Source organism: Hippoglossus hippoglossus, chromosome 3 (assembly GCF_009819705.1).
Source record: "Hippoglossus hippoglossus isolate fHipHip1 chromosome 3, fHipHip1.pri, whole genome shotgun sequence".
Classification (NCBI taxonomy): Eukaryota; Metazoa; Chordata; class Actinopteri; order Pleuronectiformes; family Pleuronectidae; genus Hippoglossus; species Hippoglossus hippoglossus.
Genome location: NC_047153.1, coordinates 21,762,428 through 21,777,021, shown reverse-complemented (window position 1 = coordinate 21,777,021; position 14,594 = coordinate 21,762,428). Strand labels below are relative to the sequence as shown.

The 14,594-nt window shown below is 43.6% G+C and overlaps 1 protein-coding gene across 1 annotated transcript; it reads right to left on the bottom strand.

The window, feature by feature from the left end:
• Positions 1-820: 820 nt before the first annotated feature.
• On the bottom strand, positions 821-4,660 carry LOC117757207 (trans-1,2-dihydrobenzene-1,2-diol dehydrogenase-like). Its single transcript, XM_034578103.1, is given in 8 exon segments — positions 821-1,162; positions 1,439-1,589; positions 1,791-1,915; positions 2,796-3,048; positions 4,131-4,294; positions 4,372-4,483; positions 4,572-4,639; positions 4,642-4,660. Coding segments are annotated over 8 exon segments (1,002 nt in total). The 3' UTR covers positions 821-1,052.
• Between the last annotated feature and the right edge of the window lie 9,934 nt (positions 4,661-14,594).

Below are 14,594 nucleotides of genomic sequence, written 5' to 3'. Positions count from 1 at the left end.
CACAGCTTTCACAATCAGTCCTTTATTGGAATCATCAATCACAGACCTCGCAGTGACAGCTGGGGTTGTCTTTAAAGGGCCAGGGACTTGATTACAGGCTGTCGACACACAACAAGGTTGGTCTGTTTGTTTACCTTGTGATTTATTTGGTTTTCAACCACATTTTTCAGATTTTACGTGTATTTAATGAAAGAGAAAAAGTCTCAGTCTCTGTCATGCGCTGTATTGTAAAGAATATGCAGGTTGTTTACTTGTTGACTGAGTTAGAATGACTGTGTTTGCATAACAGACTTTGTATATAAAAATGGACGACATCTTCCTCCCATTGTATAAAAATGAAGCAGCAGTGACCATGGAGGGGAGCCATGGTATCAACACCCTGCAGCTACATCTGATGGACCAATCGTGAGTCAGTCTCAGCTGTCAATCATGACTTTTCACCCCTTTTCTAGCATCAAAAGACAAACTAAAGACAAACTTCCTGGAAACATGAACACTAACATTATCTGCTGACGTTACTGGAGAAATTTTAGATGCTGCTCAATAAATGGGTACAAGGTCAAGCAAACAAACATCAGTGTGATAAGAATTACATAAAACGACAGAAACCATTTTAGGAAGTAATTTATTTTACATTTGAGTTTTTAATTGGGACAATGTCCCATCTGCTAACATGGAGAAGGTGGGTTGTGACCTATACTGCAGTCAGCCTCCACGGGACAATCTATATAATTTGGCTTCACTTTTGGGGAGCTGCTCCATTTTTATATACACTTTATGGTTTGGAGCTATCACGGATGTGTCTAGATGCCAAACAGAATGTATAAAGGAAAACAGTGGTAAATAAACTGTAGATGTACATGCTCCAGGAATATACTGGCTCTATCTTTAACTGTGTGACAGCTCAAAACGTGTGTGTGCTCGGGCCGTGTCACACGGTGCCAATAGTGATCTGTTTGTGCCAAATATTTGTCGCCTTCCCTCGAGCGGCTTCCCTCTGTTCCACCTGAGCAGGTTCAGGTCAGGTGGAACAGCTTGGCTCCGGAGTGATGTCACTGGCTGTCCTGGCTGAAGACAACTCCCACCTGCTTCCGGATTTCATCCATGATCTCCGTCAGTAAGACGGACTCAGCCAGAGGCATCCGTGGGCTCTCCTTAAGTCCTGTGGATGAGGAGGAGAAAATCCCACTGATGGAAAGACACTTCTGCTTATAGCCACGAATAATTATGCACAGACTCACAAAGATGCATAAATTAGGTCAAAGCGGGGATGTAATGATTATGTAAATTGCCATGGGAGTGTAATACTGTATAAGCTGATCTGATGAGTACATTCATGTATAATGAATTTCAGACTCACCTTACCTTTTAAACAGCGGCTCAAACAACTTCATCTACTAGAGGCCAAATACACAACCTTCCTTCTACCATGACCTACCCTTCAGCAGGCACCGCCTCACTTCCTCTGCCTCGTAGCAGAGCCCAGTGCTGTTGGTGAAGTTCAGAGGGAGGCCCGGCTCAGGGAGAGGGTACTCCGTCTCCTTGTCATTCACAACCAGCGTAGTGGGGCAGTGCATGGGGCCGAGGACCTGCACGGCGAGCAGAAAAGGAAATGAGCTTCCATCTTAATCCGATCATTCCACTCGTGTATCATGAAACGCAGTGGGTATGGATCTTTTGTCTGATATATACTTCAGCTTAATCGAATGAGAAAGTAATTAGGGACCATCTTAGTCTCAATCATCTCTTAATCAAGTGAAAGGTTCCTGTACAAGACTGGCACGGCGTACCTTAATGGAGCCCTCAGTGCCGCTGATGACAGCATCATTCGGGAGTCGAGCGGCGATAGAAAAGGAGCAGAAGGCCATCCTGTTCCTGGGGAACTTCATCACCACCACCACAGATTCATCCACTCCTGTCAAAATATTTGAAAAAACATTGATCTGAAGGACTAATGAATTAATGAAGGAAATCTAACAATATACCTTTAAAATCAAGTTCAGTTCAGCTTCACTGGCAGGCCGGGGTGGATCCAGGGGTCTGATTGGCCCCTGAAGTGCTCCTGTCCTGTCAGGCATTGTTTCCCATATGCAGACTGTAACTATGTAATTTGTCCCACCACAGTTTCATAATGAACCAAATGTTTTGACACTAGTAGTCATAATAACATCAGAGATCTCTAACTTGGTGTGTGCTATTTTTAACGTCCACGCAGACAAATCTTTCAGTTACTAGTAATTTGTGTGAACAGTGAACAAGGAATGGCTTAAATGTGCATCTCACTGAATCAGGAATTGTACACGGATGTTGGACATGTAATTTGCCCCTCTGTGCAAATTGAGGCACCTTTATAGCCCCTGATTTAGAAAAATCTTCGATCTGCCACTGTTGGCATGACCTCTCTGAGAACAAGAGAAGGAAAAGCTGAAGTGTGTGATTATCTTACAGTGAAGGATAACTAGTTGTGAGAAATGCAGTTACATCCCCCCCTGCCAGTTTTATTACTGTACTCCACAGAGAGGATTTGGATTAGTCTGACGTTTAAGAGATAAGTGTGGGATTTTCTGTGTGAAGAATTCTTCCCCGAGGTGTTTACATTTAGGACAGTTCATTTAAAGATGTGATTTTTCGGTCTAATTTTCACATCACGTCACTCGAGGGATTCTTCTTTTCCTCTACCTTTTTTTTTTTCATGGTGAGGAGCAGCCGGTTTGTGATCACTGATTCGTGCTGTGTGGTTAATGATACTAATCCACATCCCACCTCTGCTGCGTGACCCGAGTGCTGAATCATACCTGAGTCAAGCAGCACCCCCGTGGCTTGGGTGGACTCTGGCCTCTCTCCGTTGAACACCATGAGGACAAACTGCAGGCAGTACACTCCGATGTCGAGCAGCGCACCTCCTCCCAGCTCTTTCTCCACCGAGCGGGGGATGTGGAGCTGGGGGGAGCCGAAGTAGGCCTTCACCAGTTTCACCTCCCCAACCACCTCCTCCGCCAGCAGCCTGCGCACCTCGCCGTGCACGGGGAAACAGCGGGACCAGATGGCCTGGGGGTGGGACAGAGGTGAGAGCACAGCACCACTGCATCAGTAAACAGTTAATACAGGAGTTTCAGCTCAGCAGCAGTTCATCACCACAGCTCTTCACTTCATATACGAGCAGATGTTCTGCTCAAACATGACATGACAAGATGTTTCCCTGTAGCACGAGCAGTAAATACTCCCCAGACATTCAGGCTTTATGACTTCTGATCTATAAACTCCCTGCAATGAAGGGAATATGAGTGTTTTTCCAAAATGTCAGGCTGCTGCTTTAAGGATTAGCACGACTGTGCGTGAGTGAGAAGAGTGTGGGTGAGCTCGTTTTGACTTCACGACCTCACGTCTTAGATAACTTAACAGCAGCAACATCCTTTTTCTGCATCTGATACGTGACATGTTTTCATTATTTATTTTATGTATATAATGTCTATATATATATATATATATATATATATATATATATATATATATATATATATATATATATATATATATATATATATGTAGCATGTATCTATCGTTTATATTTTTACTGGGCAAGCATTTGTTCAGGGTCTCTCTGTGGCCTTCCAGTGTGTTGAGCATTGCACTTATCATGATGAAGTTTGTGCGTTTGTTGAAATGAATATGTTGTTGTCTAATGTTTGTATTTTCTATTAGGTTCACATTGTTGTTTTTTGTGGTTGTTTGTGTGTTAGGGCCCTTCGGAAATGGTTGATTTAAAAGGGGTTTATCCTCACAAAAAATCTGTACAACAATTACCACAAAACAAACTAATTCTTTTTTTGTTTGATTGAATTATACCTGAAACTACAGCAACGTCCATGACCAGCAATTGGTATAGACGATATTTAAAGTTACATTCACCTTGTCACACACAGACAAGTTATACAGCACTACTACATGCTGCACTATTCCATCAGACACCATTCACACACTGCTGGCACAGGGGCAATTTGGAGGTCATCATCTTGCCCAAGGACACTTCAGTGTGTGGAGTAGAGGAGCCGGGGATCAAACCACCGACCTTCTTGTTCTGCTCTACTACCTGAGCTTACTATGCTTACAACATCTTTTTAAAACCTTACCTCCATCAGGAAGACCTTGTTTTTCTTTGCGGCCGTGACAAGCTCTTTCACCTGTCTGGAGTTCATGGCAAAAGGTTTCTCACACAGCACGTTCTTTCCCGCATTGAGGAACAGCAGACCGACTCGCCAGTGCTCCGTGTGCAACACCCCCAGGTACACGATGTCTGCGAGGACACAAATGATGAGGAGAACACCGACACACCATCATCTCTGCCTGTAAGTGGGCTGTAAAGCACTCAACCGATGTCTGGGTTGTTGGCGAGCTCCTCGTAGCTGCCATAAGCCTTAGGAATACCGTGCTTCTTGGCAAACTCTTTGGCGCGCTCCAAGCTCCTCGATGCAATCACTGCTATCTGCACATAAAGAGAGAAAGCTGCGCATATATTCATCACAGTAACAGCAGCTATGTCGCTGAGGGAGACATCTTGTGTGACTGCGTACCTGGTGATCTCCGGGAGGCAGAGTCTTCACGGCCACGCTGAAGTCATGGCTGATCTTCCCGGCGCCCACAGTCCCCATCGGGTTGCCATGTTGAATCGGACGTTGGGCGACAAATGTGCAGAGTGGAGCTTCAGTAAAGATCTGAGTTGCTGGAGAGCTGTGACCTTGGGAGAAGGTTGCACATTCAGGGGGGAGGAAATGTACTAAACTGTCTCGCTTTAGCACCGGCAGCACTTCAGCGAGAAGGCTCCTGCATTTATATGCTGGGGAGGCAGGATGTGTCACCTTCCTTCTGCTCCCACCCTGAGGTATGGGGTGTAACGCACACGTGCACACACACACACACACACACACACACACACACACACACACACTGCTGTATTGTTGCTGATACAGGCCTTTCAATCCAGGCTGAAGTGGTTTGGACCAGTTGTCTCTAACAATCTGTAACAGGACCATCATTGGGGCTCACTGCCATCATTAACACACAGAGCGGAAAATAAGTTTAATGTGCACAGGCTGAGGTTTCACCTTGCTCTCCAACAGGTCAAGTACTGGAGCCGGAAGCACCTTTGTTTCCCCCGTTGAGGGAGGCGCTGATTGGCCTGTGATGGTTTGACAGAGGCACAGAAGCCAATGATTAAACTGGAGTCTCGTGGAGGTTTCTGGGATAAACAGGTTCACAGAACACTCATACTCAGCAGGCCAATTTAACTGGCCAGTATGAGCTGAGCCAGCATGACTATGGAAAAGCATCGGCTCAGTTGCCCTTAAGCTAAATAATATCCGTTTAAACAGGCAGACGGTTGTGCGAACTCTACTGCTGGTTGCTGCCAGCAGAGGACACTGTGTCGTCAGCTGATTTCCCTTTTTTCTCTCTCTCAAGCTCTTAGGATTTGGCATGGCTCATTGCAAGGAATTATATAAAGGTTTGCAAAATCAGGTGAACCACGAAGAAGGCAGATCGAGGTAGTTTGGAGAGTATCTGCCAGAGGTCATGCAGACATTCTGGAGAAGAAAAACAACAGATTTTCATAACAGGATTGTTTTTTATAGTCTGACAGTAATTCACTAATTTAAACAGATTTTTCTCCAGTAAAATATATTTTATATTGCAAACAATCTGACATATTCACTCATCAGCCTGTCTTGAGGCTTGAGAATCATATATTTTTTTCTTATTTCCTCCAGGTATTTGGGTTTACATCGGAAAACAGTGTCGCTGTCAAAACAACATCTTCATTATAAAAGAAAAATAATTTTAAAAATGACTCTTCTTGCCGGCTGCTCTCTTTTTGTATTTCACTTCCAAATGAATTCTGGGAGCTGTGTGCCGTTGTCATAACAACAAGGTACCAGCTGGGCAATTTGTATGCAAATGGCATTGGGCTTGGCCTGATATCCCTTCCTATACCACAGGACCTGGTTGCCATGGGAATGCCCAACTCCTAAGTAATTTTTTTTTCTAACTTTTTTTGGGTGGGTGGGTGAGGATGCAGCAGCTCGGGCACATCGGTACAGGTGTTAAGAGAAGAGGTAGAGGTGTGAGGGATGAGATGTAACCTAACGGGGCAAGTGCAACTAGATTTTGAATTGGTGTGAAGCAATGAATTGGTTCTGTGCTGTGCTGCAGACGAGCTCATGCAGCGCAGCGGCTCAGGTGGTCGAAGAAGGAGGCGTTCTGGACAGGGTTACCCAAAAGCCTGTAACCCCGACTATTCTCTGCCTCACGGAGGGACATCTTCTCTTTATCAGACACTGAAACCTCAAAATTTCCTGCTTAAAGCCACAGTCCTCAGCACGAGCTCAAGGTTGGCTAACGTAGTACGGAGTTTGAGGCCTGGAGGCGGACAGCAAAACGACGGCTTCACACAGTGAACGCTGACGAGCCGAGTCATTCACAAACCTGGCAGACGGAAGGAAGCCAGCGCCTCATTAATTCAGCATGGCCGGGACGATTGCCTTCCACTCCTATCACTGTCTTTATTAGATTAAGAATTCATGCATCATCTCTCGTCTGCATCACTACTGTGGAAAAGTGGCATTCGGCGGGTCACGTGTGCGAGCGGTCACAACGGGTTCCTCGGAGGGGCGTGGATGGTTTTGCCTGTGAAGGTGGTTGATGGCAGTGGACAGTTTAGTTTCACACATTGTCATGTCATTATCTCGCTGTCAGAAAGACTCCGCTGCCCTTTGTCATTGACAATGGCAACGTACCAGTGTAACAGTAAAGCCTCTGATCTCGTAATGATGAAAACACTTCCTAATAATGATGTTTTTGAATTTAACTTAATTACTGAAGAGAGTTGAAGCTACAATGTGGCTTTCCAACCCCAGTTACCATTTAGCGGTTCAGATTTCATCAGCACCGTGAGTTAATGGGAAATAAAAAGGGCCGTAGAGAGGCATCCTAATCCTATTTTGATTGATGTGGATATGCAGAGGGTTTTTCCCCCTCCTCCAACTGTCAGTGTAAGTGAGAGCTATCTCACTTTGGTGAGTTTTTTTCTGGGGGGGAGAGAAAGTGTATCGCAGCAGTTGTGGGAGCACCATCACTCCTTCTTCTCTGTCTCAAGGTCACAGCAGAGAAAGGGTGACAGGCTAGACAAATGCCAGTGGGTGCCAGCCATTTTGAAGGGGAGGTTGGTAGCTTGATGAATCTGGGGAGGGAGGGAGGGAAAGTGGGCAGCAAAGAGCAATAAGTCATTTTGTCAAAGCTACAGCGTGTTCTGATGTGTGGGCCAGGTCATTTTTTTTCCATTAGAGAAAGTGCGATAGAGGGAGACTGAGAAGAGCAAGCAAAAAAAAAAGGGAGCCTTTGTGCCACCTAGCACTGTGCGGGCCCCCTTTGAGAGTCCTATCTTTGTCCGCAGCACACACACACTGGGAGGCTGAGCTGTGGAGCAAGAGAAGGCTGGACCGGCGCTGACTTAGCAGCCCGTCATCAGGGTGTTAGCGCCGATGGGGAGGGGGGAGCAGGATGTAGAGTACAGCTACACATAGGGCCATTATGTCAGGTGAGCTTTCCTCATTTCAACCCACTGTCCGTGTATTTCTATGTTTTTTTGTCAGCCAAATCCACATTTGCCATGGTGAGGTGTGTTCTCTCCATATGTGGCTGAGGACACACACGTACACGGCAGAAGGAAGACACGTTAGGCAAAATGTCAGCAGGCTGGGTATCATATGGTTGATATTTATTCTAGTGTGTGCTCTGCGCTTTTGTGTCCCTGATGCTTGGTGGCCTGTTGAAGGCCCAAATTTTGCAGCGTTAGTGGCACAATACATAATAAGCTAGCAGTCGCTGGTGTCAAGTGTGCACAATGCTACCTAAATACCCCTGAGCAATGTGTCCTAATCCTCAGTGTGCTCAAACTAGCAAACTCCAAGCAAATTTTAAGCTAACTTTACTTTGACATAACACTTACAACGTCTCACTGTGGTGGAAATCTTTATTTATGCAAATAATTAATACCAGTTATTACTCTCTCTCTTATTAATCTCTTTTTGGACACATCTGTACTCTTATTTCATTTACATATAAAGCTGATTAAAACAAGTTAGCTTTGATCATCAGTAGAAAAAAAGGTAATATTCTCATTATGAAATCAAGGACATTTATTTGAAGGATTATTATAGTTGAATTGCATAAGATTTATATACAGTCAAATGTTTCACTTATAATCTATTCGTTCTCTCAAACATGACCTGGTTGGTTCATATATATAAAGATGAACGACATGGCTGCTCCCCAAAAGTGAAGCCAAAACATCTTCATCGCCACCTGGTGGCTGGCTGCAGCATCGGTCATAAATCCTGCCTCATCCATGTTAGTGAATGGGATATGAGCCTTATTAAAATGTCCAATTACACGTCAAATAAATGTTTCTTAAAGATGGTTTCTGTCATTTTAGATAACTCTTATAACACTGAAGTTCAATCCAAGTTTCTGGTGATTTGATGCTATACAAACTAGGTGAAACCTCAGGATTGATTGCTGACTCGTGATTGATCGAGCATGTGTTTCGATGGGACCACACTACTGCAGCTCCATCCCCTGATAATGCGCAGAAAAACATAAGGAGAATGGGTGTACCGAGGTTAATTTTCATCATTACAAATATGCTGATATGTTTACATCTAACATCTGAAACAACAAATAAAAGCATGCCAGAAGATGTTCTGTTCCTACAATGAATGTTTGTGTTTGTTTGAGAGGTTTCAGCCAATCAGCTCCCCTACTCTATGGTAGCAGCCTGAAAACATGAAACATGGGCCACACACTCTCTTTCTCTGTTTTCTCTTTCTCTCTCACACACACAAAACCAAAACAAAGTTGTGTGTCCATTCCTCGTGGTGGTGACCCCGTGTGTCAGCCGGCTGAGATTGTGTGGGGAGATATGGAGCCCATGACAGACCCCCTGCTGAGGTGAGAGTGGAAGAGGTGACAGGAGCAACGACGTGGGACATATACCATCCAGCTGATAATGTTCATTTGGGTCTGAGTAACGTCCATTAGGGAGTGGAGATCAATTAGCTCCATGGTGTTCTGCATATCCCTACTTGAAGCAGACCCCGGTCTGGGTCTACGTTCAAAAGAGCAAGCCCCTGTGATCGCACACGACAGAGGTTTGGTGGACGATGACGAAACAAACTGTGACTAACGTAGGGTTGTTCAGCCACATCAGACCAGGGTCTTGGCTGCAGAGCGATATGCCTGTAGTTATAGTTGGTGGTGACTTAGTGGCTTGCTCAAGAGCACTTCACCAGGGGAGATGCTTGCTAACATGCACAGTTCCTCTCCATTGAAGTGGCATCATTTACCAAGCTCATAACAATTTGACCAGCTGATAGTCTTAATGACTCGAGTTATTAAGAGGAAATGAGGAAAATAAAATAAGGTGATAGGCCTACATGCACTTTGTAGACTTGTAATTAACTGAGAGGCGAAATAGACAAAGTCCTTCTGATTACAACCCTTTAAGGCATTGATAAATTACTTGTTAATTATTATTGATAAACCCATTAGCCATAACTTACAAACCATTTATAATGAGCTATAAGAAGCTAAAAATGCAAAACAAGGTTTTAGGATGAGCACAGACCAAATGAGAAATTAACAGTTGATAACCCCACTGTTCAAAAATGTATTAACCGGAATGAGTAGAGAGCATAAGGCCAAACAAGATTGTCTTGTTAAAATGCAAATGTATAAGAAATAAGGAGGTGTCTGATAACCTAAATGATTTATTTACCACCACAAAGGAAGTTGTGTTTTCACCCCTGTCTGTTTGTTGTTTGGTTGATTTGTTTTTTCTTTCTTTGTTTTTTTTTCTTCAGCCGGATGACACAAAAACTACTGAGTGGATTTCCATGAAACTTGGTGGAAGGAGGCATGATCCAGAAACCTCCCCATATCATTTCAGCACAGACGTGGACAAAGGGGCAGATCCAAGTACTTTTTTTTAAACTTTCTTTAACATTGCAAGATTTTTTTAGTTTTTTACATTTGCACCAATTTCCCAGTGTATAATTTATTTTATTAAATGAAAAAAATCTGGCTTATATAAAATGCAATATAATATTATTTGGTGCAAATTATGACTCATTATACTCCTACTGAACAAACTTTTATTGTCTCACAATCTTGTCAAAGTGTCACAGAAAAGTGTTGATTCATACTGACGACTCATTGTTTTATTATTTCTACTTACGATTCAAAGTTTAAACCTTTTTTTTTTTTCACAGAAACATTCCACAGTCTGTGTTGATCCGCCCTTCTTCTACCACATGACAGAGAAACTGTTCCAATGTAACTGCTGCCTCCCCCTTTTGATTTCCCACTTCATCAGTGGTCTGTGTCCCCCCCCATTGGCCAGTCACACACTGGCAGGTCCGCAGGAAGGCTGAAACCATTAAGCAGCCAACACACTCCGTTGCGTCTCCATGTTTAATTGCCTGATAGGGCTTGTGTTATTTTTATCAGCCGTCCTGTGGTGGATGGCTGCCGTGAGGGGAGATGCGTGTGTGAGTGTGAACGTGTGTGTGTGTGTCTTTGCGTGTCACGCCTCGGTACACCTCTGACAAGAGAGCTGCCTGTTTGCTGCAGGAAACTCTGCACTTGTGTGCACCTGCATATCAAACTGTGTGACCCAGCATCTCAGCTGTGACATGGCACAGAACATCATATACCTAAATACATCTCTGGCTTTGATGCCTCATCATCACTGAGCATTATGATCGCAAAGAAATATTTTCCGAAATACAGCACATGTACAGCTGCTCCACCACTGCTGCAGAGCCAGTGTGTTTCCATACGTGAGGTTTAAAGGTGGCTCTGGTAAATATGTTGGATGGATTTATTGCTCCAGACTCCTATTAGTATCATATACAATGCTTTGTATTGCCTATATATGGATACAAAAGTCCCTCTGGCTCTCTCCCACACATACACACACACAAACACACACACCACGCAACAACTTCCCTGCCGGCTGTTAGGTTTATTAACTGTATGCTTGTCCACAGTCTGAGTGATTTAAGGGCTTTGGAGGGAGGGGAGGGGAGGAAGAAGTGTCAGTGGGGGAGCCACAGAGAGGGAGAGACGGAGACGGCGTAGAATCCTATTTGGAGATTCAGAGTCAACTAACAACCGGCAGACATAAAACCAGAGGAAAAGCCAATTCTCTCTTTTTTTCCCAGCTGACTTTTTGGCAGGGGATTAGGAGGTGGATTTCACCTCCATGGGATCTCTTTGAGTGCAAGCTCTGTCTTATGTGGGAATTATTGAATTCTCTCAGCTACTCCCTCCATGTGGTGTAAGACATTTCACCGAGGTCATTCCACACACTGATTGGATACACCTAGTTAGTCACACACACTATTTCACAGAGCGAGCACTATTTCCTCTAAAATGGGGTAAGGGTAAGACTCTGAACTCATGAAATCCTCTGCACTATATTTCATGTTCAGTCTGGATTTTTCCTGCAGCGAAATCAGAGTCTGCTGCACTTGCAGTATATTATCAGTAGATATCAATTTATTTGATAGGAATAAACAAGAATTGACTGTTTGCTAAGCTGCTTAGTCAATGTTGCTAAGCCCGTCAAGCTTTCCTGTCCTTTGCGGGGCAAATACACAGTTCGCTATGACAACAGATTGACCTTTGCCAGCACTAAGCATCATGCACACCCATCTATAGGTGTCAAAGCAAGTAGGGCTGCGTTACGTGTGCTCAAGGTAAAAAAAAAACAGTACAAAAACTATGAACTATGGATTGGCCATTTGAGGTGAGCAGAAAACACAAGAGGCTGCAGAGGTACGGGGGGAATATAGGTCAACAGGAACAACAGCAAACACTGCTGACTCCAGCGTGTTAATAAAATTGATACAATTCTTTGTGGCTGACGAATAAAAATCATGAATAAAGATGATGAAATGTTCAGAGTTGAACTGCCTCCTTAAATCCCAGCGGCTCTGCCAAGATTAGAAAGGAAGCAGAAATGACTATTCACCAACACCCCCCGTTTCTCTCACTTCTTATTTGTCTCTTCAGAAACACACACACACACACACACACACAGAAAGCCCACCCTGGCCATAGACACTCTATCGCTCACCCGTCACCTCACAGGTCTTTTCTCTTGGCTGCAACAACCCTCTCACCTCTTCCTTCCTTCACTCTCTCAGCTCTGGGTTCTCTCCTTCACCTTCCTCCTCCTCCTTCGTCCCTCTTATCACACACACACACGTTTGCACATACTGAAACACATGCAGCTTCTGGGTCCTGGCGCATACACATAACACACATAGCCAAGGAAGCAGGGTCACACACACACACACACACACACACACACACACACACACACACATTGACACACAACACAATTTCCCCCACTCCTCCCTCTCTATGATTTTTCTGTGTTTTGCTCTGGGGAAATTGGCACTGTACTGTAACTGTCTATTGAATCCACTGCTATGAGACACACAATTACACACACACACACACCGTACAATATAAAGCTTGTACATTTTGCAAATAAAAGTGATTCCCTGTTAAACACCTAAGGAGGAAACATCAAAGGTGCGATAGCGCAGAAGGATCCACTCCAGATAATGAAAGTGAGTCATCCCCCACACAAATTAGCATCTGCTTCCTTTGTGTTATGTAAAGACTCTATAGACTCCATGAAACATGTTTCACACACATGGCTGCTGGAACTGAGACAGACATATTGATCAGGTTAGACACAAGTCGGTTTAGGAAAATGTGTTTCCAGCAAATACTCAGCAGCAGAGTCATTTCAGCAAAATCCCTGATATTGCCTATATTTACATTCAAGTGACAAAGCTCTCTCGTTGGATTTATGTCTCTGTCAGTTGGGAGTAATGTGATATTGTTATAGGTCCATTAAGTCAGCACAGGCAGCAGGATGTGGTTCAGTGTGTCAACAAAAGGATTCTGCTGTTTGTTTCGTCTTTCTTACAGATAGTCACCAATGGTTTCTTTTAATAATGACCACATTCATTATCTAACAATAACCAAGTTTTTACTTTAAAATTGATGAAGCTGCTGTAGCCTTAAAGGGTAAATCCACCATTTACAGGTTTGTCTGGCTATAAATATGACAACTGACAAGACATTTAAGAAGCAGCAGTGTTTTTTCTGTGAAGGACATTACTGTACGTTTGGGCTTTTACATTGCCTACCCAAAACACACTAGACTAGAGAAAAAGACTGAAAGAACATATGTCTCCTTTAGAAAGTCGGTACAAATGTGACAGAATCATGGAGTAACATTCAGAGCAGTGAAGTCACTGATGTTTCCCTAAAGCTGAAATCAATATTTTAGAATCAAACAGTATCAAATGATTACGTGAAAACTATCAGAGTCAGATATGTCCCTCATGAGTGGGTGGAGACCAAAAACAGTGTCAAGGTTATGACTCCGGACTATTTATTCTCACCTCTTTTATGAAGTGTTTTCAGTTTGATTATGACCTCCTTTTGTTTTGTGTCTATCCCTGTGTTAATGTTTGTATTTGACCTGTACCTGTGTTTCATGGTGTTCCACTCTGTTTCCCACTCTGTGTTTCTTTCTGTTTCATTCTATGTTTAGATTTATGTTTTCTCCCTGTGTTCTGTTTCCTGTTTTATTTTGTAGTTTCTGCTCCTTGTGTTTTCCATCTTGACTTCCTGTCTTTGTCCTGTTTCCCGCCCTTGTGATTGCCTGCATCGGTCCTCACGTGTCCCACCTGTGTTCAATTACTCCTGTCTTCCCTGTGTGTATAAGTCTCTGTGCTTCCCTTTGTCCTTGTTGGTTCGTCGTCAGTCATGGTTGCGTTTCCTCAGCGTCATCACCCTCTCTCCTTCACTCGTGAGTTCCCAGTGTTTCCCCAGTGTGATCTATGTTTTTCAGTTTTTCATATCCTTTTCTAGTTGTTTTTTCTGTTTTGTTGATTTTTCCCTTAAAGGACACTTTTTGTTAAAACATTTGTCTTTGCGACTTGGGTCCACCTGCTCCTCAAAAAAATCCACTCTTTCAGGTTTAACAAAAGAAATGGGTTTGTTTTAACCCAAACTGTCTGCACATCAATCTTAGTCCTTTTGTGCCCAAATCAAACATTAACCACAACTGGACATGGTTAAAGAAAGAGAACAAAAATATTATTTTTAAATGAATGAAATCTGTTTTGTATGTTCCTCAGTTTTTACAGTATATTCTGTGTTGTCAGGAGCCTGACAGAAATGGAAGGACTGTGCAGTGCTGACAGGCAGAGGGAGGGAATGGCAGCATCACCAAATGCCTGAATGATCTGCACACCTCCTGGAGCCGTATGTGACTTGATTCCTTCTGAAGTCATATTGGCAAAAGCGCAGAAATCATTTCAAAGTGCCCTTTGGAACGGCGGCCAAAAGAGGATCAGACGTGGTCAATATGGGCTGTCAGTCAATACACAGGTATTTTATAATTTAGACTGTGTAGCCATTGTGTTCAACTAAATTAATTTAGCTCGAGGTCT